This window comes from Peromyscus californicus, unplaced genomic scaffold, assembly GCF_007827085.1.
Source record: "Peromyscus californicus insignis strain IS unplaced genomic scaffold, ASM782708v3 Scaffold_1__1_contigs__length_55948999, whole genome shotgun sequence".
In the NCBI taxonomy this organism is placed as follows: Eukaryota; Metazoa; Chordata; class Mammalia; order Rodentia; family Cricetidae; genus Peromyscus; species Peromyscus californicus.
The window spans coordinates 7745058-7770260 of NW_026294492.1; the positions used below are offsets into that span (position 1 = coordinate 7745058).

Below are 25203 nucleotides of genomic sequence, written 5' to 3' on the forward strand. Positions count from 1 at the left end.
TGTGCTGCAGGACCAAGAACGCTGGTCTGTTGCTTATGTGTGCATGCAGCCTCTGCAGGGCCAGCTTGGTGCTCACTGAGGCTGTGTTGTGTGTGTGTGTGTGTGTGTGGGGGTGATTAGGTTGATACAGAGGCCCCGGAAGGAAACTGTGTCAAGGTCAAGGGTTGAGCACCCATCAGAGTGGCTAGGAGGCAGATGCAGGGACACTGGTGATTGATTGCGGGTTGGCCGTGTGGAAGGCTGGCTACCTTGAGGAAGGATACAGAAGGAGGGGGCAGTGGCAAAAGCCATCTAAGAGCAGGTCAGGGCTGGAGAGATGGCTCAGCAGTTAAGATCACTGACTGCTTACCCAGAGGTCCTGAGTTCAATTCCCAGCAACCACGTGGTGGCTCACAACCGTCTGTAATGAGATCTGATGTCCTCTTTTGACATAAAGGTGTACATGCAGATAGAGCACTCATACATAAAATAAATAAATCTTGAAAAAAAAGAGCAGGTCAGAGAGAATGGAGGCAAAGAAATAAGTGTAGGGAGTGTAGCCCACCTCCAAGGGAGCTCTGCCTGGACGGGATGGCTCTGGAGAGATGTGTGCTCAAGGGGAGTTCTTAGAGACAAGAGGTATAAGAGCAAATCTACCAATTCTAATATGATTCCCCACTTCACATAGCTAGCCACAATCCAGAAATATCTCATAAAAAATAAAGACAACTATTTTTGTCTATGAGGTGGCTCTCGGGGTAAAGGTGCTTGCCACCAAACCTGGAGATGAGTTCGATTCCTGGAACCTACACGGTGGAAAGAGAAGTGACTCCTGCCTGTTGTATTTTGGTCTCCTCACATGTTCTATGGCACACATAAGAAATAAGTGGGAACATAAACGAAGCTATAAGCCCATCTAGTTAGACTCTGGCATAGCCCTGAGCTGCTACTACAAGCTGCCGTTTACAGACTGGGGACTTGTAACAGGCTCGGCCAACCTTGTGGCATTCGCAACCCAGCACTGCTGCCTGCAGAGTTCACACTTGAGAACTGTGCACTCAGAGTTTTTAAAGTAGCAAAGGCATCTTGGCGTTTTAAGAAAGTTTATGGTGTTTGTGTTGGGCTGCATCCATAGCTGTCCTGTGGGCAGGGCAGCTAAGGACCCATAGCTGGTGTGGGGAGAGCTGGGTGGAAGTCAAAAGCAATATTAGGTTACAATACCCAGATAATTCACAAAGGAAAACACTCACAGGGACTTTTGAAGAATGTTCGACTTCACTAGTCAATGAAGAGAGACACATGAGCAATAAAATGTGCCGTTTTTCTCAGTACCCAAGAGATGGTACCCATTGATGCTGAGAGTGATGGACCAGAATTGTCACACACATCATGCTGGAGGAAGCTGACTTTCGAGGCTTTCGATTTCTGTGATAAAACACCATGACCAAAAGCAACTTGGGGAGGAAAGGGCTTATGTTGGCTTACAGTTACCCATCACAGTCCATCACTGAGGGAAATCGGGGCAGGAACTCAAACAGGGCAGGAGCTGATGCAGAGGCCATGGAGGAGTGCTGCTTCCTGGCTTGCCCAGCCTGCTTCCTTATACCGTCAGGGTCACCTGCTTAGAGGTAGCAGAAAATGCACCCCAGGCAGGCTTGCCCTGCAGCCGGGGCAATCTGATGGGTCATATTTTTCTCAATAGACGTTTCTTCTTCCCAAATGACTCTAACTTATGTCGAGTTTACATAAAACGATCCAGCATGCCTGGGAAGTAACGCGGTGTAACTAAAGACACTCACTTCAAAAGTACCTGCCGAGGGATTTCTTGGAGAAATACGGAGATCTGGAGTAGTGATGAGGATGGGCAAATGGCCCCTCTAAGAGAATAATTTACATCCGCCGGCCGTGCTGTGCAGGGAGACCATAACGGATGGAGACCTGACTGTAGGGTGATGGTTAAGAATCAAGTGGAGTAGCCACGATCCTTCCAGGAGAATATGTTTCTCTGGGGTTGTGGCTGGCTTCGTTTTATCTTCTCTATTCTCCAAGCCCTGGTGACTTGACGTCACCCTTTCAGGCTGTGTGATTTTTAAGCACGCCCACGCATTCTCAGACACCCGTGGCGTCGGGGGCCAGCTGCGTGTGCACCTGCCCAGCGGGCACTGACGTCGCCTCTCCGCTGCTGTGTCTTGCAGCTGCAGATCAGGTGCCTCTGATGGAGGACCTGGAGCAGATCTTCCTGCGCTCCTGGCGCGAATCACACCTGACCGAGATCAGGCAGTACCAGCAGGCGCCTCCGCAGCCCTTCCCCCCAGCCCCCAGCACGGCTGCCCCTGTGACCTCTGCACAGCTGCCCTGGCTGGCAGGCCTGGCTGCCAGCTCTTGCAACGACAGTGTGCACGTCATCGAGTGTGCTTACTCCCTGGCTGAGGGCCTCTCCGAGATGTTCCGGCTGCTCATTGAGGGTAAACTCTCCAAGACCAACTACGTGGTCATCATCTGTGCTTGCCGGAACGCCACCATTGACTCCTGCATCGCTGTCACTGGTGAGTTCTGGCTGCCTCTTAGCCAATGGGAAAGCCGTGCTATGGATTACCCAGTCTCTCGCCTTGGTGGGTCCCCCTCTTTTGTCTAGGGGGCTTTATGTTGCAGGGCCGCCGTGAGTACCTTAGCCCGTGTTGGTGGCTTTAGAAAGTATCCCTGGTCTCAGTTTCCCGTCCCTGGAAACATGCTTACTTACAGATATTCTGGCTGCCAGTGGCTAGATTAGCAATGTCCATTTGGTCTCTGGAGAGACTGGGCCCAATTTTGGAGTCTGAATTGCCCTGACTATAAAGTTTGGCTTTAAGAAATCCACTCACACCACCACTCTGGTCCCCAGTTAATTAAGGACCAGACTGAGATAAGAAATAATGGTCCATTTTGCTAGTTAAGTATTAAATAATTTCCCTGAAAGCCTACTGTGTAGAGTCATTGTTCCTGTGGCTGGGATTCAGGATGGCATGTTGGAGGGAATTTCCTTGGTAAGGTAAGCACCGAGCACATAGGCATTTGCAGTGTGTGTGTGTTTATAATTTAATTTATTTTTATTTTATGTGCATTGGTGTTTTGCTTGCATGTGTGTCTCTGTGAGGGTGTCAGATCCTCTGGAACTGGAGTTAGAGATAGTTGTGAGCTGCCATGTGGGTGATGGGAATTGAACCGGAATCCTCTGGAAGAGCAGCCAGTGCTCTTAACCACTGAGCCACCTCTCCAGCCCCCAAATGGTATATATTTTCAACCTGAAGTTTTTGTCTGACTTTTATTTAAAGTCTACATTGTTCCTCTGCAGCATCTTGGTGGCCACTTAACGTTCTTTGTTCCTAAACTTACTGTTTTTACTAATTGTTTTTCTGGGTTTGAGTCTCACCACGTTAATAAGCCCATTCCTCTCTGGTATGTGTCTAGCACTGTGGCCTGTGTTCTGTGAGGCCAACACTGCTGTTAACCACCGGGAACCAGTGAGGATGGTGGGTCTGGGGAGGTTAGGAGACTTGTCTGTGGCATACAGTCAGGCCCAGGGGTTTTCTCTAAGAGAACTTGACTGTTTCCGTCCTTGGTATTACTCCCCCTTGGTCAGGATGTAGCAAGAGTTTGATTCATTTCTTCATCAGGGAGGGGTGGGTCAGGCAGGGGCCCTGTGATCTGAGAGCTCAGGGTGATTCTGTACTGAGGACCCAGACAGTTGCCTGTTGTCTTCCAGGGAAATACCAAGCCCGGATTCTCTCCGAAAGCCTCCTCAGCCCTGCAGAGTACCAGAGAGAAGTCCACTATGAGCTGGTCACTGGCAAAGTGGACTCCCTGGGGGCCTTTTTTAGCAGCCTCTGTCCAGGTAAGCCTGTGAGAGGCAGGCGCCAGTGCACACACTGAAAAGGAATGAGTGTATGAGGAGGGGCGATTGCTGGGGTTCCCTTGTGCCTGGGATCTGTTGCCGCTGAGTGTCTGTGCTCTGCCCCCCTTCTGTGCACTGACATGTCCTCCGCCTCCTTCCTAATGCAGCTTTTTGGCTGGCTGTCTGTCTTCCTGCTCCGCCTATAGAGTTCCAAGGTTGGAGAAGAGTTTTGTGCTTTCTGTCTGTCTGTCTCTTTTTGAGACAGGGTCTCCCTTGACAGCCTAGACTGGTCTCACAGGTGCTGGAATTTCAGGGCTAGGCCACAGCACAAGGCTCTCCCTGTGTTTACTGCTCTCTTTTGTCTCTCTCTGTGGCCTATTCATCCACTAAGAACCCCACCCCCCAGCTTCTGGTCCCTCGGGACTCATTTAATACACTCCAAGAATGCTCTGTGGGCCAGTCTGTGCCTGGGAAGGCGCAAAGTCCCTCCATCTCGGACCTCAAGTGCTCGATTTCTGTTTTGTCCCATGGAGCCATGGTATGATCCACCTTGTGGCTACAGCTCTGGATAGGAAGACTGTGCCTTCTCCACACATTACTTCAGGCCAAGACCAGACCCCGGAGCTGGTCCAGAGAGGTTTGCTGACTTTGTCTGAGATGCAAAACCCACTTCTGTTCTCTGTTTTGGGCAGAGGGTGACATTGACATTTTGCTGGACAAATTTCACCAGGAAAATCAAGGCCATGTCTCGTCCTCATTCACTGCTTCCTCTACAAAGAAAACAGCCGTGCTGGATGCCAGTGGGGTTCCCGTGTGCACAAGTGAGTGCTGGGGGAAGGGCACACGCGTGCACAGTGAGTGACATAAGGAGAGGATACAAGTGGGCACAGTAAATGGTAGAGTGGTTGTTGCATAGGGAAGGACGGCTCCACTGTGTACGGTGAGTGTTGGCTCACTGTGCACAGGTGTGCACAGTGAGTGTTGGAGTGTGCACAGGTGTGCACAGATGTGCACAGTGAGTGTTGCCCGGAGTGTGCACAGGTGTGGACAGTGAGTGTTGGCCGGAGTGTGCACAGGTGTGCACAGTGAGTGTTGGCTGGAGTGTGCACAGGTGTGGACAGTGAGTGTTGGCTGGAGTGTGCACAGGTGTGCACAGGTGTGGACAGTGAGTGTTGGCCGGAGTGTGCACAGGTGTGCACAGTGAGTGTTGGCCGGAGTGTGCACAGGTGTGCACAGTGAGTGTTGGCCAGAGTGTGCACAGGTGTGCACAGTGAGTGTTGGCCGGAGTGTGCACAGGTGTGGACAGTGAGCGTTGGCTGGGGTGTGCACAGTGAGTGTTGGCTGGGGTGTGCACAAGTGTGCACAGTGAGCGTTGGCTGGGGTGTGCACAGGTGTGCACAGTGAGCGTTGGCTGGAGTGTGCACAGGTGTGCACGGTGAGCGTTGGCTGGAGTGTGCATAGGTGTGCACAGGTGTGGACGGTGAGGAGTTAGAGCGGGCGGTCTCCGGTACGGTCACCACCTAATGAGAAAACCTGTCTGGATTCCGCAGCGTTTGTCTTGAGTTCTGAGACTTTAAGGCTCCCGTGGTGTACCTAGAAACAGGCCTGCCTGATGTGAGGTCATCCTGTCCTCACATTCCTTTGTGCTGCTATCTTTTCCCTCAGTACACTATCGCAATTGTTCATTCGGATGAGGGTTTGAGGAGCTGTGACCATTTCTCTCCCTTCCAGGGAACGCGGGGCCCCTTCCCAAGTCTAGTGTCAGCAGGCACCCGAGTGCTTGCTTCAGACTCTGTTCTCTGAGGAAGGTGAAGGCCTGAGAGCCTGTCCCGGGGTCTGGCTGAGAGCGTGCATGCTCTTGACGACTATGACTGCCCCTCTTTCCTGTATTGCTTTGTGTGGCTAGCGCCCCCCCACCCCCACACCCCCCTCCGCACGGGGACTCATCCCTCTCTTGAGGGTGGTAGCTGGCTGCTGTGCTCATCTGGGATCCCTGGGGGCTCTGGCTGCAGGTTACCGTCTGGAGCCACGGGGCGTCCGGCCCTTTCAGCTGGCGGTGGCACAGAAGCTCCTCTCGCACGTATGCTCAATCGCAGATTCCAGCACCCAAAATCTGGACTTGGGGTCCTTTGAGAAGGTGGACTTTCTCATTTGCATTCCACCGTCAGAGGTGACCTACCAGCAGACCGTGTTCCATGTCTGGCATTCAGGTAGGGCCATGGGGCTTTCGAGGAGGAGGTGTGGCCCGGGGGAGGAGCTTTGGGGCCAAGGGTGGAGCTTTGAGGTCGGGGTGGAGCTTTGAGGCCTAGGGGAGGAGCTTTGAGGCCCCAGGGAGGAGCTTTGATCCGTCCATCATCTGACACATTGTCTTAGTCACTGTTCTATTGTTGGGAAGAGGTCATGACCATGGCAACTCTCATAAAGGAAAACATTTAATTGGGGTGGCTTACGGTTTCAGAGGTTCAGTCCATTATCGTCATGGTAGGAAGCATGGCAGCATGCAGGCGGATGTGGTGTGGGGGAAGGAGCTGAGAGAGGAGAAGGAGCTACATCTTGACCCCACAGGCAACAGGAAATGGTCTGAGACACTGAGCGTGGCTTGAGCATATATGAGACCTCAAAGCCCACCCCCACAGGAATATGTTTCCTTCAATAAGGCCACAGCTACTCCAACAAGGCCTCACCTCCTAATAGTGCCACTCCCTATGAGCTTGTAAGGGCCAATTACATTCGAACTACCACACGCGTGGATGTTGTTACCATATTTTGATGTGTGGGAAATGGAGCAAATATCATTGTCACCCATTTATTAGAGACCACAAAACATGTCCAAAGACAGTGATTTTTTTTCCCTCAGGATTAAAGGTAGAACCAATAGTTGGCTTTTTGTTATTTCTCTCTCCGGTTCTGTGACTGGCCGTGGCTAACGAGCATTCATATAGCGTGTCTTACCTCCTCAGTGGCATGATGTTGGGCCTGTATGGCCTGAACCTGATTTTGTTAGAAGCTTTAGTCTTAACCTGTTTGAGAGTTGCTGCTTTAGGAGCCTGCTTGCTGGTACTCTTGGGTGGGGATCCTATGTCCATAGCCAGCCTTCGCCCGGCTCCCTGGGTTGCAGAGATTGGAGACACTCGCCTGTCCACGAATCGCCACTGTATGCATTCCTGCTACTGCCCTCCCCCGTCAGGGCCTGCCACCTAGGCTGGCCCAAGGTGTGTCAGTGGTGAATGAACCGAGGAGCTCCCGAGATGTTCTGCTGTGTTACAGGGGTTCTGCTGGAGCTGGGCCTGGAAAAAGAGCCTGTGACCAAGAAGAGGGCGGAGCAGCATGTGCTGAAACTAGACACAGAGGCCCAGGCAAGATTTAAGGCCTTTCTGCAAAACTCCTTCCAGAACCCACACACGCTCTTTGTCCTCATCCACGACCACGCCCACTGGGATCTAGTGAGGTCAGACCTCCTGGTCTGTGACGGTGACATGTTTCTCCCTTGGGGATGAGGGCACAAGTCTTGATGAGTCCGGGGGCTCGATGTTTGCAAGCAGAGGATGTGGGCAGTTTTCTGCAGCTCAGAGCCGTGTCATCTCTGAGGTCACACAGCACAGTCTCCAAGGGCTAAGGATGAGGATGCGGGTGGTGGCTGGCTGGTGTGGACCCTCCTGAAGGACAGACACTTTTACTCAATTGAAATGAAAGTCACCCTAGACGTGTGTGAGGTTGGTCAGTTGGAGACTGCTGGAGGCTGATCTTCCTCCCGAGATTGGCCTCGGAGCTGACCAGCTAGACGTTGTCTCTGGTGGAGGGGAGGAAGTTCATTTCTAGACCAGGTCCAAGAACCAGACTTGGATTGCGACCGATTGTAGCCATTTAAGCTTGCCAGGACCCGAGCGGGTTTACGATCTAGAGTCTGCATGTGGGTTTGGAGGAATAGAGCGTCCTGAAATGGTAGAATTCATCAGCTTTTGGATTTTCATTTTGGGGACAGGCGTCTCAGGCAGCTGCCTGGCACCCAGAAGATGAAGCACTGGCTTGTTTATTTTGCCCCCTAGATTTAAGAGTATGCCAAAGCCATTGTCTTACAAAGAAAGCCTGGGCTGGACCTGGCTGCTAAGACCCCTGATCCAAAATGTTTCCCATCTCTTCAATGTTGTCTTCCAAACAAATGTAGAATTTGCCCCCTTATGTTATCTTTGAATCATCTCAAGTCAGTAGGACTTGGATTTTGTAGGTGTTGTTGTTATTATTATTTTATTTGAGGCAAGACCTGTCTTGTGTAGCCTAAGCCGTCCTTGAACTCACTGCATCACTTTGCAAGGATGACCTTGCCTGTCTGATCCTCCTGTCTCCGCCTGCCAAGAGCTGGGATCATAAGTGTGCACCACCAGGCCATGTTTTATGTGGTGCTGAGGGTCAAACCCAGGGTTCTGTGCATGCTGGCCAAGCCAACAGCCTCTGCCAAATTAGGAGGCTCATGTGCCCTCCCCCCCCCCCCCCCCCCCCCCCCCCACCGAGTCTCCTCCCTTCCTCACTCACATCCCCATCACTTTTTGACACAGAATAAGATTGGGTATGAATCATTGTTCTAGAGTGGACCCAGGGCATCATGCAGGGAATGCACTGTGCTTCCTTTCCTGATAGTTAGTTTTCCTGTGTGTGCTGAGTACTGATGGAGTCCCTGACAGGTACCAGGACAAATCAGTACTGAGTACTGATGGAGTCCCTGACAGGTATCAAGACAAATCAGTACTGAGTACTGATGGAGTCCCTGACAGGTACCAGGACAAATAAGTACTGAGTACTGATGGAGTCCCTGACAGGTACCAGGACAAATCAGTACTGAGTACTGATGGAGTCCCTGACAGGTACCAGGACAAATCAGTACTGAGTACTGATGGAGTCCCTGACAGGTATCAAGACAAATCAGTACTGAGTACTGATGGAGTCCCTGACAGGTATCAGGACAAATCAGTACTGAGTACTGATGGAGTCCCTGACAGGTATCAGGACAAATCAGTACTGAGTACTGATGGAGTCCCTGACAGGTACCAGGACAAATCAGTACTGAGTACTGATGGAGTCCCTGACAGGTACCAGGACAAATCAGTACTGAGTACTGATGGAGTCCCTGACAGGTATCAAAACAAATCAGTACTGAGTACTGATGGAGTCCCTGACAGACCCCATCTCTAATCGCCTCTTTTTGCTTTTCCAGCCATGGGCAGGGCTAAAAGCTTCCATTGTAGGTGGAGTTGGGGGACCTAGTGAGACGCCTAGTCAGCCACCGTACCCTTGTAGAACCGTCACGCAGAGTTAGCGATTCCGTTGAGCATCCCTTTCCTCTCTCCTCTCAGCAGTGCTGTCCACAACATCCACTCTCAGAGCGACCCCTCGGTGGGGTTAGTGGACAGACTGGTCAACTGCAGGGAGGTGAAGGAGGCGCCCAACATCGTGACCCTCCATGTGACCTCCTTCCCGTACGCACTGCAGACACAGCACACCCTCATCAGCCCCTACAACGAGATCCACTGGCCCGTCTCCTACAGTAACGTGAGTGACGCTGGGCCCCGGCGTAACCCGTCCGCTGGTTTGGAGCCACTGGCTTTAGTAGAAGTCCTGCCCAGTTGGGAGTGAATGGGTTCCGGCTCCTTGGATCTTTGGTTTGACCCAGGGGTTAGATTTCTTGGCTTTTTTGGAGAAATTTTGGAAGCCCATCCGTGGGTGGTCCCTACCCGGGAACTGAAGCCCTGAGTCTCAGAGCAACATTCTTGTTCTCCTGGCACCGGATAAAGCCACTGAAGATGGAGCTCTGGGAGACAGGAGAGGTTTGAGCTCCCCACGGATGGCTTGGTGTGCAGCCACATTCAAAGCATTTTTCAGACCGAAATCACCCCCTACCCTGGGAGGCTTGTTTTTAGCTGTCATCATTTATGAAAGCAGAAGCCCACTGTTCTGGTACTCTGAGAATTCTGCATGGCTAGATTCTAGCTGGGTACACAAGGAATAAGTGCCCTGGGATTCTGGGCTTCTTCAGAATGCTCCAGCCATCCCACGAGCTCCCAAGGATGTGGATGTCTGGCTCCCATCTCATGACATCAGAATCAATATTTCTATGGTCCTTACCATGGGCCACACTCTTAAGTGCTTTATACCCGTGAATCTATGCCAAAGGGCCGGAGGATATCTGATTTACATATGGCAAGAAGGAGAAGAAGGGGATGAGCCACTGGCATAGGACCACTGTTGGGGGATGACCCAGGGACAGGCTCCCTGGTCCGGGTGCTTAACCACTCTGCTGTTTGAGAGCAGAGCTCATGCCTTTGCATTTTGGACAACCTCTCTGCTCAGCTCAAGTTGGAGCTGTTTCTGCATTGACTTGGAAATAATTTCATGTTGATGTAAGACTCACTGGATGAGTTTGAGTTCATCCCTTCACCAACCCCCACCATGGAGATATTGGGGCCCAATGAATGGGGAACTTGACTGGTGGGAACACACCATCTTTGTTCTTTGCTCTAGGCCTGCAGAATGAATGAGGCTTACAAGTGCCACCTACAGGACCGCAGGATCAGCACTGTTTAGATCAAAATGCCAATCAAACACAGTCCGCAGGCCTGGCCGTGGACCCTGGCTTTCCCCGTGAATGTGACATTTGAGTGACGGGTGCTGCTCTTCTGTTTCAGGGAGTGGACCTGTACCATGAAAATAAGAAGTACTTTGGGCTCTCTGAGCTCATTGACTCCACCCTGTCAGGACACAGTCTCCCCTTGCTCCGATATGACAGCTCCTTTGAGGCCATGGTCACTGCGTTAGGAAAAAGGTATGTTTCTCCTCAAAGTTACTGGACATGCTTGGTAGCATCAGGTGTAAGTGGACAGTGGAAGTCTTTGCATCTGGGCCAGGGAGTTCCAGGAAGGCTGTTCACTTCCATTCTTCCCTGGGTGACTCAGACCATCCAACTTTTGCATTTAAGACACCTTGGGTCAGTGACACCTTGGGTCTGTCACATGGCTACTTCAGAACATCGTAGATTTTACCTTGTGGTGTCGTCTTTTTTTTTTGAGACAGGGTTTCTCTGTGTAGCTCTAGAGCCTGTCCTGGATCTCGTTCTGTAGACCAGGCTGGCCTCGAACTCACAGAGATCCACCTGCCCCTGCCTCCTGAGTGCTGGGATTAAAGGCGTGCGCCACCACCAGCCTGGCATTGTGGTGTCTTTTTTATTCCTGTTAGCCTGGAGTTTTATTCTGGGATACACGTAAGTTACCGAGAAGCAGTTAAAGCCTTCCAGGTCTTGCCTTTCAGCTTTTTGGACAGCAGAAGAACGTATTTAATCTCATGCACCGTGCCTCACCGCCCTTGAGTAAAGCAAAACCCTTTTAAGTTGTCCACAACATTCCACCACTCCTGGGGTTTCCACATGGATTGGGAGGAAGGTGACTATTTCTAGCCATCAGCAAGTAAAGTGCTCGCTGTGCAACTGCAAGGGCCTGGGTTCGGATCCCCGGCACCCATGTGAAAAGTGTGGTGTAGCAGTGTGCATTTGTGCCTCCAGTGTGGGGAAGCAGAAGGAAGTCATCACTGAGGTCTGCCGCCTAAGCAGTCCAGCCAATCGGCGAGCTATGTCGGAGATCAGTCATGATAGGAGTGTGAGGCAGCTGGCTCCATCACGGCTTCAGTCAGGAAGCAGAGAGAGAGAGAGAAAGAGAGAGAGAGAGAGAGAGAGAGAGAGAGAGAGAGAGAGAGAGAGAGAGAGAGAGAGAGAGCTGAACACTGGTGCCCAGCTTGCTCTCTCCTCCTCTTTAGCTGAGTCTGTGACTGCAGCCTGTGGGATAGTGCCACCCACATTCAGGATGGCTTGTCTCCATCACTTAAACCCCTGTGAAAACAGGCTCACAGGCAAGCACACTCACAGACGTATGGAGAGGTGTGTCTCTGGGATGACTCTAAATCTTGTCAAGTTGATAATGAAGGTTGATCATCACACCTGGCTTCTGGGGTGAGATGCCTGAGCTGATGGCAAACTGGGTAGGCACGTCTCTCGTGCCTTGTGCTGGAAAGTGTACAAGAAGCAGCAGCAACAGCAGACCTGTGCTTTTGTCTTCCAGCTGGGCGAAACAAAGGCATTCGTGCTTTGGTTTTGGAAGACCCCAGCAGCTAACCCCTACGGGTTTCCATTGCGTCTGTAACTTGGGCGTTGTCTGTGTCTTGGGTGGCAAGCATGGCCAGCCCTGGGGTCATGGGCATGGTCTCTTTGTGTTCCTTGCAGATTTCCCCGCCTGCACAGCGCGGTGATCAGGACCTTTGTTCTTGTGCAGCACTACGCGGCCGCCATGATGGCCGTGAGCGGCCTCCCGCAGATGAAGAACCATACATCGGTGGAGACCCTGGAGATCACCCAGAACCTCCTCAACTCCCCAAAGCAGTGCCCCTGTGGCCACGGGCTCATGGTCCTGCTGCGAGTTCCCTGTTCACCCCTGGCAGCTGTGGCCTACGAGCGACTGGCCCACGTGCGAGCTCGGCTGGCTCTGGAGGAACACTTCGAGATCATCCTGGGACACCCCAGCTCCGGCATCACTGTGGGCAAACACTTTGTGAAGCAGCTTAAGGTGGGTGTTCTGCTCAGGGGCAGAGGGCTATGCCAGAGCCACCAAAAGATGGCAAGAGGGGGCGGTGGCGGCAGGACCTTGAGACCTGAACACCCCTCCAACTCCTCTGCCGCTTTATCACTTCCCCATGTCCCCCAACACAGACTGCAGCATCCGGTCCTCTGACAGGAAGCGTGCTTTTTTCTCTTCCCAAGGCTCCTTTCTCATCCTCTGCTTTAGCTGATGCTTATTCTTTGAGAATTCAGCTCATTCTCGCTTCCCTTTTTAGAAAAGCATCGTATTCCACACTTAGGGGCCTCCATTCCTGTCCAAATGATAAAGGAGGGCAGATATAGGTCCCTCAAAGCTGAGTACAGTGCCTGGGTCCCTTGTAGGCACTAATTCAAACACATAGGTGGCAGAAAATGTAAAAGGGGCAGAGAAAATTGATGGAAAGAGTAAGTGGAACCCATAAAAGTGCAAGGGCACAGTCAGGATCACTAGAGAACCCAGGGGGAGGTGTCACAGACAACGGGACTCACCCACTGTCTTCCAGAGGATTGGCCGGTCTTCAGATGTCCTCACACACCTGGCTCCTGCTGTGGGGGATAGACAGGAACAGAGCAGCACCCCCCACCCCCGCCCCGACACACAGGGCATGCTTGTATGCAGAATAAAGTTCTTCCTTTGCGTTACCAGATGGGTTGTGAGGCCCACCAAGTAGCGGCTGGACATCAGGGTCTTCTAAAGCCAGGATGGTTAGGAGGTGGCCCGGGTTAAGTGTGAAGTGCACATTGCATGTCTGGTTAGGTGTCATTTTCACACATTTCATTGTGTGTGTGCGTGTACACACGTCGCAGGATGCATGCAGAGGCCACAAGATAACTTTTGAGAGTTGGTTCTCCCTTTCTTCTGAGTGAGTTCCGGGGATTGAACTCGGGTCATAAGGCTTGGTGGCCAAGTGCTTTTATAACTGAGCCGTCTCACTGGCACCAATTAGCGCATTTAATCCCCAGTGGTGTCCTTGGATCCCCACCTCTCTCAGATGGGAAAAATCAGGGCTTTAGTAAAGATCAGTAACAACCCCAGGAAGTGGCGGTCCCCAGAGTCAGGACTCACTTCTGCGGCTTTCCTTCATCCTCTTACCTGCAGATGTGGCAGAAGATCGAGGACGCGGAGTGGCGGCCCCAGACTTACTTGGAGTTGGAGGGCCTGCCCTGCATCCTGATCTTCAGTGGGATGGACCCTCACGGGGAGTCGCTGCCACGGTAAGTTGGGAATCAGGGCCCCTGAGGTCCTGAGGGGATGGGAAGGGAGGAGGAGAGACTGAGTTACCACTACCCAACCCCAGGTGGAGGGTTTCCCACTGTTAGTCAGCATGGATGGCATTTTGGGGCTGCTTTTCCAGGGTACTGTGTCTGAGGTGTGGGCAGTATTAGCCAGTTCTCAGAGGACACCGTTGTTGTGTGAGGGTAGAGTTTTGGGAAAGCGGCGATGCCAGACTGAGGGGAGATGAACTCAGCTGGGGAGGTGTCTCTGTATTAGAGAGGACAGTGCCATGTAGGATGACGACCATCATCTCCAGAGCTGGGGCCAGTTTCACTGGTACCTTGATCGTTGTGGTGACTGGTGTGTGTGTGTGGGGGGCGCTCATAATGCCATTCAGAAAGAGCAGGTTGTTAAGTACCAAGAGTGGATGTCACCTTTCTTAGTGACTGTCTTATTGCTATGAAGAGACACTACAACCAAAGCAAAATATAGAAGAAAGCATTTAATTGGGGCATGCTTACAGTTTCAGAGAGTTAATCCTTGATGGTCATGGTGGGAAGTGTGGTAACGAGCAGGCAGGTATGGCAGTATGCTGAGAGCTCACATCTGATCTGTGCGTTGGAGGCAGAGAGAGAGAGAGAGAGAGAGAGAGAGAGAGAGAGAGAGAGACTGACTGGGCCTGGGCCCATCCCCAGTAACAAAGCTCCTCCAATGAGGCCACACCTCCTAACCCTTCCGAAACAGCCCACCAACTGGGAAACAAACATTTCAGTCTAGCAGCCTCTGGGGGCCATTCTCGTTCAAACCACCACCTCTCCCTACCTGTGCGTTTCTGCAGTCGGCACAGATACATGTCCACTGAGCGACTTCCTGGGATCTTTAGGCTGCACACAGGCACTTAGGATGGGAGGTCACTTGTCCTCCTACAAGGAGTGACTGGCTACCCAGAGGTGACTGTGTCTGAGTCCATGGCTGTCACATTCTTAGCTTTCAGCCTTGCACAGGGACCCATTAAGTGCGGGTCACTCAGTGAAGATCCAATTAGTGCATTCTGTCTGCAGCAGCGCACGTAGGTGTTAGCAATTCAACGAGAGTCTGTTCAAAGGGCACCAGAGATTTATTAAGATATAAAATGGGGAAAAATGCACTCATGGATACAGAACAGAGTAAACAGCGCTGTGGTCCTCCATTCTGCCCGGGGGTGAATGGAACCAACAGTCCGATCTCCGACCACCACAAGAGTGGGTGAGCATGCCTCTCTCCTCAGTTTTAAGCAGCCACACCCTAAGGCTGGTACTCTAAAGCTATTGGCGGAATGAATACCTAAATATTCATAAGGACAACACGTAGGTCCTTATGAATATTTAGCCTCATCTTTTTTTTTTTTTCCTCAAGACAGTTACTCTGTGTAGCCCTGGCTGTCCTGGAACTCCCTCTGTAGACCAGACTGGCCTTGAACTCACAGAGATCCACCTGTCTCTGCCTCCTGAGTGCTGGGATTAAAGGTGTGCACCATCACTGCCTCGGCTCAGCCTCATCTTTTAAGTGGGAAAAAAAAATCAGAGCTTCTGAGAAACTGTGTATCTTCCCAGTTTCCTGGGAAGCAGTGAGGTTCAATCCTCACTTCTGCCTGATCCGAAAGTCATGGTAACTTGTTGCATGCCCCACAGGAGTAGATCCCCGGTAGGTACCCTCAGAGGCTTAGTGTGAACCTGACTTTGTTGCTCTGAGTTCACGGTAGGCTTCTCCATGTACCGGAAGCCCCTTGGTCTAGCCATAGAGCCTCCTCGTGAAAGGCCCGCGATGGATGAACACCTTCTGTTCTCCCCAGGTCTCTGAGGTACTGTGACCTGCGTCTAATCAATTCCTCGTGCCTGGTGAGGACAGCCCTGGAGCAGGAACTGGGCCTGGCTGCCTACTTTGTGAGCAGTGATACCCCCTTGGAGAAGGGGGCCAAGAACGAGGCCTTGGAGAGTGATGGGGAGAAGCTAAGCAGCACAGATGAAGATGAGGAGGCGGGGATGGAAGGTGAGGGGGCCTGGCTGTACCCCGGTGTTCTTGCCTCAAATCTTCCTCAGCTGTCCTTTAAGTGACAGCACCCTCATGAGAGTCGGATTCTGCCCTTCTCCCCTGCTCTGTCATTCTGGTGCGGGAAGATGGGAACTCCTGTCGGTTCTTTTAAGATCTAGAATTCTTGAAGAGTAGGAAGGAAACGGTGGCGTCTTAGGGTTCCAGTTCATGCTTTGCTTTCAATGCTGGTAGGGTTCACTCGCTTGGTCCGTCTATTTGGAAATCAACTCATCCATCGTTATGCTGAACGCTGTTGAAGTTTATGGGAGCAGGCCAGCATCCTTTGTAGACTCCAAGAGTCTGGTGCCATGTTTTTGATATGACACACAAATAGGAGTGATATCTGGCTGTGGTCCACAGTACAGTGGGAACATAGAAGCCTGTAATGTAAATGTGCTGTGCATTTGAGGGTACCGAGGGTAAAGAGAGGAGTGTAAATTCCCCTTACTTCTGTGTCTGCTGACTGGGTGACGTGAGGCAAGAGTGCAGACCCTCCTGGCCGCCGCTTGTCCTATAAGATGGCAAGGCCTGCCCACCAGGATCTTCTGTGTGGCGGCTAATTTTAGCACGACTGTGACCATGGTATTAAATGTTGTCTATGGTGTGACTGGACTCGCCGGCCTGTCCTGACCCACCTCATCCTAGTCTCTTCTTAACTTCTTTGTGAGTTCAGTCTGGCTGAGATTGGTGTGTGTGTGTGTGTGTGTGTGTGTGTGTGTGTGTGTGTGTGTATGTGTGTATGTGTTAATGTGTGTGTTTGTGTGTGTATGTATGTGTGTGTGTATGTGTGTGTGTGTGTATGTGTGTGTATGTGCGTGTGTTTCTTTTCTGTGTGTGTATGTATGTGTGTGTGTGTGTGTGTGTGTGTGTAAGGGGCAGGGCTAATATGGCAGCAGTGAACGAAGGAATGAGAGAAGAAACGGGCAAAGAGGCATGATGTCTTCATGACTTCTGAATGCCAGGCTGCGGCCAGGGATGCTGAGTCCTCTGTGTTTGCAGGGTGTTTTGAAGCAGGTTCCACCTCAGAGAAGAGGAGCCCGGTGAAGAGGGAGCGCTCGCACTCCCATGACTCCGCATCTTCCTCCCTCTCTTCCAAAGCATCCGGTGAGTCCCCACTAGGGAACGTCACACACTGGGGCTGCCCCCAAGTTCAGGGACTTGGAAGAACACCCAGGGCTGTGCTGATCCCAGGGTTCCCGTCAGGATCTGTGAGAACAGGCTCTCAAGAATAGCCTAGAAATGAACTTGACATCTGAGACCTTGAAGGATAGGACTTTCAGGTCTGGCTGTTCCTGCTGAGAGGAGAATCTGCCCCTGGCTGCAGTGTAGGCCATAGTGTCCGAGCCAAGTGGTGGTACCATTTTTGGGGACCCTTTCTGGATATTGCCTTGGGCAGCCCCTGCCTAAGGAGAGCAGGAGTCTTGTCCAGAGAAGTGGATCTAGGAGGCTTCATGGGAGAAGCCACGGCAAGAGTCTACAATGGAGAGAGAGATTGTGGGCAAAGTCTCATGTGGGCACCAGTCCCAAGAGGTCCTTGGTCTCTGAACTAAGTCAAGACCCCATGCACAGGAAATAGCATTACCTGTGTGTATCAAACTGGGCATTCAGTATAATCTGAGAGCTGAAAGGTTTATTCATTATGAACTCTGCCCCTAAGAAATTTCATCAATTAACCCTAGCACTTGGGATTCAGAGGCAGGTGGATCTCTGAGTTTGAGGCCAGCCTGGGCTACAGAGTGAGTTCCAGGACAGGTACCAAAAGGTATACAGAGAAACCCTGTCTCGAGAAAACTGGAAAAAAAAAGCGCCCCCCCCCCCAAAGAAATTTCATCTATGGGCTCAGGATGTCACTCAGATGGTGAAGCACTTGCCTATCATGGCAAAGCCCTGGCTTCAATCTGCAGTTCTACATAAACTGGGTATAGTGGTGCAAGCCTGTAATCCCAGCACTCAAGGGTTGGAGACAAAAGGATCAGAAGTTCAAAGCCATCCTCAGCTACAGAGAAAGTTTGAGACCAAACAGCACAATCCGGATGTTGGGTTGGGGGAGAGGTGGGGATAAGGGGAGGGTTGACCAAGACTAAAGATGTGTGCTTTATGTAAGCTAAATGAAAAATATAATCAAGGGCTGGAGAGATGGCTCAGAGGTCAAGAGCACTGGCTGTTCTTCTAGAGATCCTGAGTTCAATTCCCGGCAACCACATGGTGGCTCACAACCATCCGTAATGGGGTCCGATGCCCTCTTCTGGCTTGTAGGCATACATGCAGACAGAGCTATGCATAATTTAAAAAAAGAAATATAATTAAAACAGAAGAGAACAAAATATATTCATCTTTGCTTGTAAACACCAATGCTGTCCTCATCTTCCCTGGGTGCAGAGTCAGACCAAGTCCTTCACCTTGTCTCATATGTACGATAGACTTAGGGTAGTTGTTGATCGAAGGTTCCAGAGAATAGTCCTCTCCATGCGGAGCCTCAGTGGAAAAGCTGTTCCTGGGGAGGGAACATTCCAGGCTGGGAAGATCAAGGTTGGGTCGGCTTGTGTGGGGTTCTGTGGAGCCTCGCTGAGATTAGGAGACACTGGTGTGCGGTCTGGGCTCAGGGCCCAGTAGGAGATTTGCTGGACAACCCAGGAGTGTCAGCCGGCCCTGTGGGTGTGGTCTGCCGCTCAGATACACATGCCCCTTTTGCGTCGGCATGGCACTCTGTGACTGAAGGAAGGTCTGGTTTGTAGAGAAGTTGGCCAGATGCATGCCCCCCAGCTTTGCCTTAAATCCTCCCAGCATTCCTGGGGCAGGCACAGAAGCAGCTGTGTATTTGTGCCGGGTTATTCCCGGGGTGCCTCTGACCTTACTCCTCTCTTTTGTAGGCTCAGTGCTCTATGGTGAGTCCCTGGTTCCGCTCTCAGGCCCTCCACAGGGAGAGCTGGCCAGGTCACCTCCACCCTGTGGCCCTGCAGAGGAGGGCAGGACCCCTGGGGAGGTACAGCGGCTCCGCGTGAGTCAGGGATCTACAGTCACCAGCAGGAACAGCCCTGGGCTGACCCCACAGCCTGATTCCAGCCTCAGGACTGGCCGGAGGAGCCTGCAGGTGCCAGCCGCCCCATCCTCCCAGCTGTCCTCCTCTTCCACGGGCTCATCGTCCGCCTGTGCGGTGCCCGCTGCCAATGTCCTGGTCCTCCAGGCCTCCCAGTGCTCCATGGCCAAGGCCTGCCGGCAACCACCCATTGTCTTCCTGCCTAAGCTGGTGTACGACATGCTTGTGTCCACCGACAGCAGCGGCTTGCCCAAGTCTGCCTCCCTCCTGCCTTCCCCATCCGTCATGTGGACCAGCTCCTTCCGCCCCCTGCTCAGCAAGATGATGACGTCAACCGAACAGTCCCTGTACTACCGGCAGTGGACGGTACCCAGGCCCAGCCACATGGACTATGGCAACCGAGCCGAAGGCCGGGTGGACAGCTTCCACCCCCGCAGGCTGCTGCTCAGTGGGCCGCCTCAGGTGGGTGCCATGCCTGCTGCCCCTGCACAGGCCAGGCCTCCAGGGTCATCTTCGCTGTTGCTGCCAGAGTGCCCACCGGTTCGCTCGGCGCTCCTTCTATGGATGTCCTGGTGTCCTTTCTGTCGCTGTGATAAAATACCCTGACATAAAGTAACTTGGGGAGAAAGAGTTGGTTTTTGCTCACAGTTCCAGGCTACCATCCATCCATCATAGCAGGGAAGTCAAGATGGCCAGAAGCTAGTCACATCACACCCAGCGTAGACATGAATCCATACGTGCTTAGCGCTCAGCTCCATTTCACCACTCTTCACCAATTCAGGATCCAAACCTAGGGAATCATGATGCCCTCTTAGGGCTGTGTCTTCCTATAGGCCGAAGTTTCTGAGTCTGGACAGCAATTTCCAAATACCGAACAGCTGCTTCTCAAATAATTGACTGGGAGGCTTAAGAGTACTTATAGATGCTTGGCCATTAGCTCAGGCTTGTTACTAACTGATTCTTATACTTTAAGTTAACCCATATTTCTACCTATGTTTAGTCACATGGCTTGGTACCTTTTCTCAGTGTGACATTCTCATCTTGCTTCCTCTGCATCTGGCTGGTGACTCCTGACTCTGCCCTTTCTCTTCCCAACATTCTTAGTTTGGTCACTCCGCCTGCACTTCCTGCCTGGCTACTGGCCAATCAACGTTTTATTAAACCAATTCAAGTGACAAATCTTTACAGTGCACAAGAGAATTATCCCACAGCATCTTCCCACATCAAATAACATAATTAGGATAATCCCTCACAGATGTGGGCACAGGCAAACCTGATGTAGACAACCCTTCCTTAAAACTCTCTTCCCAGCCAAGTGTGCTGCACACCTCTCATCCCAGCACTGGGAGGCAGAGGCAGCAGTTCTCTCTGTGAGTTTAAGGCCAGCCTGGTCTACATAGAGAGTTCCAGGACAGCCAGGGCTCCATAATGAGACCCTGTCTCAAAAAACAACAGCAAAAGACCCTCTTCCCAATGTAATTGTCAAGTTGACAATTAAAACGAGCCATCACAATGAAGAGTCTCTCTGATGGCCCAGAGTGATGGGAAGGCTCTTTTCACATTCCATCCCTTGCTAGGTTCCTTCCATCGGCCTATCAGTTTTCTCCTCTATGTGTGTGAGGCATAGGGATGGCATCTGGATAGGAGCTTCTTGTCATTTCAGGCTGAGTTTGACCTTCACCCTCACACACAGTCTCTGAATATTTTTCCAATAAGGAACAAAGTGACAGCATGTGTTGGAAGGTTTCAGTGGACTGTTAATGGGGACTCCGGGGCTTTATTTCCTGGATTCAGCTCATTCTCAGTTCACTGTGTATCCAACATAGACCACTTCAGCTGATAAATCCGCAGAGAACAGAACTGGGAGGCAGCTCAGTTGGTAAGGTGCTCACCCTGTAAGCACGACGTTCATGCTTTCAGCACCCACATAAAAAGCTGGGTATGGCCTACACTCTTATTATCCCAGTGCCGGAGATACACAAACAGGATCCCTGGGGCTCACTGGCCAGCTAGGAGAACTGCATTAGTGAGCTCCAGGCTCAGCGAGAGACTGTGTTAACGAAAATAAGGTGGTGGTGGGGGGCAATTGAGGAAGACAGCCAATATCGACCTCTTGTCTTTATGCACACTTGCACACTCACACACACACAGACGTACACACAGAACCCCAAGGGTCTGTGTGTCTCTTGTGGTGGGCATGGGAGGAAGAGAGTGGCATGATCTTTAGAATTGGTTGAAGGCTGAGAGAAGACTCGGGTCCAGGTGCCTGGGACTGCATTTTGTTCACCTGATTTGATCTCGCCTGTGTAGAGGTGTAAGGTGCTTAGAATATTTTGTGTCCTCTAAGAGTGCACACTGACTGCTCTGGGTGTCTCATTACCCGTTTACCATGAGCTCTCTTTCCACTGGAGCGCTCAGCTCCAGGAATCCATCCCAAGAAACGCAGATGCTCAAAACACACGTGCCATCCCTCTTTTTAGGACGATTTAGAAGGATGAGACATGACTCAGAGTGAAACTCTCCTGGCTAAGTCTCAGCTAAACACACCTGGGGATCAAGGTATCCTAGAATTCAGCCACAGAAGATGTAAGAGTTCTCTTTATTCCGCCAATGAGATTTCTCTAAGAAACTTGTTATCCACATGCCCCCCCCCCATGATGTCATATCAGTTAGGAAAGAAATCACTGTTCATGTGAACCTGTCTTGAGGGATCTTGGGAAGACTAGCTCCTAATTCACTGTCTTTGCGGGGAGGCAGGATCAGTAACATTCTACCTTATTATCAATCTATAGTTCACTGTCTTTAGGGGGGAGGCAGGATCAGTAACATTCTGCTTTATTCTCAATCTGTATTTTTTTCTCATTGTCTAAAATGACGATACATTACTTTTTCTAATTAAAAAAAGTCGGAGAAATGAAGTTGGGGTGATGGATCTGTTGGCAAAGTGCTCGTCATGCAAGCTTGGGGACCTGAGTTCTATGCCCCAGCCCCCACATAAAAATCCAGGCCTGGGGGTTCATGCTTGTAGTCATAGTTCTGGGGAGGTGGAGATGGGAAGACCCAGTCTAGCTTAATTAGCAAGTTCTAGGCCAATGAAGAGACTCTACTTCAAAACATGACATGGGTGGCAGATGAAGAATGGCACCCCAGGTTGACCTCTGGCCTTTACATGCATGCACACACACAAATGCATACATATACACGCATAAAAAATGAAAAAAACAGGTTTTCTAGGAGCCCCCAAGTGTCTGCATCCACACAGTGCTGGATCTTACAGCGCTGTAGAGCTTTTACCCATTTATTGGATGGGAAACAGGGTATTGGATTTTTGAAAAGATTGAGAACTTTGCAACGTGTCTATTGATCACTGGTCCTTCTACAGTAATTTTAAGTATGTGTGTGTGTGTGTGTGTGTGTGTGTGTGTGTGTGTGTGTGTGTGTGTGCTTCCTGCCACTGGGCTCTGATTCTAGTGTCTTCACAGATAGGGAAGACGGGTGCCTACCTGCAGTTCCTCAGCATCCTGTCTAGGATGCTGATTCGGCTGACAGAAGTGGATGTTTACGATGAAGAAGAGATCAATACCAGTGAGTTGTTTTGTGACCCTTGGGCTCGGGCAAGTGTCCACTGGCCTTTGTCAGTGGCCCTGGTCACTGTGTCTCTCCCTTTCGAGATGGACTCTTAGGTTCACAGCTGACTTGTTCCAGGGGCCTTTTCTTTCTTGTTGTCTTTTTTTTCTCAATGATACATTCGAGAACTTCGTAGGGATAGAGTTGCTAATGCTGAAGTAATTCATGCTTGTTCAGTACTTTCCATGTGCCAAGCACCAGGATAGATACTGTCCCCTTTGATCTTCCATACAGCCCTGTGAGCTGGGATAGTATCCTCTTACACGGAAAGCCTAGCTGAACAGTACCGAAGCAGGAACTGGCCTGCATTGGCCTGTGGCCTGTAGAACGTGGAATTCTTCATCAGGGAAGGTGTCCGATGCTTCCCCGCCCCCCAGGCAACCAAATACCTAGGACAGCATTTGGGGATGGGGAAGAATTATATGAGATTGGGAGAAGGAGGTGTCTGGGTTCCCTGTTTGCTGAGTAGACTTGCTCTGAGTAAGGCACGTGTCTCTCTGCACATGCCCTGTGCTAATGGTAAGGCCTACTCTGTTTCCTCCTCACATCCTGCCCAGCGGTTCATGGTCTTGCCTTCGTAAAAGAGTCTGTGTTCTTGTGTAAGGGGAACTGACTGCCATGCAGAGGCCACCAGCTACCCCAGGAGCTGCTCTGAGGCCAGAGTGGCGTAGCTGGTTGAACTTGATCAGGAGAAACTTTGAACCCGGGACTCCCATCCAGCCCTCTGCCATTCTGTGGGCTGAAGCTTTCTGTGGTTTTCTCACACCCGGGAGCGGTGGAATCTATGTCATCTTGCTTTCTTGGATAGACCAGTGATGGGGACAGGATTGGAATACATGTCATCAAATCCAAAAGGCCATTTCCTTAACCACTCTATTGCTTCAGGTTTTTTTTCCCTTGCAAAACAAGGATACCTGCTGTTTCACAGGGTGCCTATTAAAGCTCCAGTAAGTGCCTATTTAAGCTTTAGTAAGCTCTGCACTCTTTCCTCTTGTGGACACGTCCATTGCCCAGGAATATGGCATAGACTTAAGTTAGCATCTCTAACTTTCTATTACATATTCACCATAATGCATGATATCATGCAACTGGAGTTGGACCAACTAGACTTTTTGGCTGGCTGTTCGGCCAGCACACCTTAACGAGCAGCAGAAGGCTGTTTGAGACTTAGTGTAAGAGGATGCTGGCAAGTGTAAACTGTGGTTTATGGTGTGAGTGTCACTGACCTCTGCAGGGGAAAACAGTGGCTCCAGTACTTTCTAGAGGTGGAGCAATGCCAACCAAGTCACCCTGGCTGGGGCAGTTTAGATGACAGAGTAAGAAACCCACACAGGTACCACAAGGACAAGGAGCTTGGGCCTTGCATGAAGTAGGTGTTGCTGGAAGGCAGCATGAGCTAGGGCTCAGGACTCTGGAGGACTGGAAGCCAGTGTGTGGGGCAGAGAGCAACCCACATCTGCATGAGACAGAGTGAAGGCTCCTCACCTGGGTGGAGACAGATCGCAGTGTATGACCTTGTCTCTTAGAGTCCTCCTGAAATATGGCTGTGTCTGAAACTTTCTCGATACAGTAGGGACCCCCAGGAAGCCATCGATCAACCATAATTCAATTGCACACACCATCCTTGGGCACAGTTAAATAACACATCCTCACATCTTGTGTCTCATGCGTCCCTTTCTCTACCAATTTTGTAGGCCTCCAAGAGGAATCGGATTGGCATTACCTCCAGCTCACCGACCCCTGGCCAGACCTGGAGCTCTTCCAGAAGATGCCTTTTGATTACATCATTCATGACCCAAAGTATGAAGATGCCAGTCTGATTTGCTCACATCACCAGAGCATCAAGAGTGAAGGTCAGGGGCTGAGGAGATAACAGCTCATTCGGTAACATGCTTGCTGCTCACACAGGAGGACCTGAGTTCAGATCCTCAGCATCCATGTAAATAGATGAGCGTGGCAATGCACATTTGTAGCGGGGCACGTCAGTAGAGACAGGTGGATCTCAGGGGCCTGCTGACCAGCTGGTCTAGCCAACTGGTGAGCTCCAGATTCAGCCAAGAACTTACCTCAAAAAATAAGATGGAAAAATCTCTTGAGGAAGACATCTGGTCGACCTCTAGTTTCCACATATACCTATGTGGGCATGTGGACACATGGGTAACTAACACACCCATACCCACACACGAGAGAAAGAGGGCAGATTTGGCCAGTGAAGTAAGACATCTTACTCGCTTTACTCTTGCCCAAAGTACATAGGCTTAATTGCTTTTTGTGTATTAATAGATGTCAGCTAGGTTGAGATGCATCCCGCTTAGGGATGCTCTTTAGTAGTGAGCAGTGACTTACCAGAACCTGGTTCGGCACTGAGACTGCCCCCTTCCGGTAGAAGGAAAGAACTACCACAAAGCCCGTGAGAACCCCGGGGACTTGTGGTCACCATATGTTGAAGGCTTGGTTAATGGAGGGTAAATGAGTATTTCTATCTATGAATGTGTCACCAAATGGGTGCATATGTTCCCCTGTTTTCAGCCTCCTCTTTTCTCCTTGGGGACACTGGCTTCTATGGTCAATGAGGGCAGCCTCAGCCAGCACTTCTGGGAGTGGCCTGTGGGATAATTAGTGTAGCCTGAGGAAGTTTGATAAATGTCATGTCAGGAAAAACAGCTTATCTGTTCACCGGGTGTGGTGTGTACACCTGTAATCCCAGCACTCAGGAGGCCGGGGCAGGAGGATCAAGAGTTGGGGCTTAGCCTGGGCTACATAGTGAGACC

General features: G+C 51.1%; 1 protein-coding gene across 5 annotated transcripts in view; it reads left to right on the forward strand.

Annotated features, from left to right (window-relative positions):
* Nucleotides 1-25203, forward strand: part of Greb1 (growth regulating estrogen receptor binding 1) — a 121504-nt gene that overhangs the window by 78964 nt on the left and 17337 nt on the right. For 3 of the 5 annotated variants that reach the window (XM_052745854.1, XM_052745856.1, XM_052745853.1), the window contains exons 11-24: nt 2175-2525; nt 3722-3850; nt 4543-4671; nt 5863-6060; nt 7118-7298; nt 9199-9394; nt 10528-10664; nt 12111-12450; nt 13582-13697; nt 15530-15726; nt 16768-16872; nt 18639-19267; nt 22288-22390; nt 24127-24285. In XM_052745854.1, coding sequence (XP_052601814.1) covers nt 2175-2525; nt 3722-3850; nt 4543-4671; nt 5863-6060; nt 7118-7298; nt 9199-9394; nt 10528-10664; nt 12111-12450; nt 13582-13697; nt 15530-15726; nt 16768-16872; nt 18639-19267; nt 22288-22390; nt 24127-24285 — 2970 coding nt within the window. Of the gene's footprint in view, nt 1-2174; nt 2526-3721; nt 3851-4542; nt 4672-5862; nt 6061-7117; nt 7299-9198; nt 9395-10527; nt 10665-12110; nt 12451-13581; nt 13698-15529; nt 15727-16767; nt 16873-18638; nt 19268-22287; nt 22391-24126; nt 24286-25203 lie in introns of those variants that run through there. The other 2 variants (XM_052745855.1, XM_052745857.1) reach the window with 2 other exon arrangements.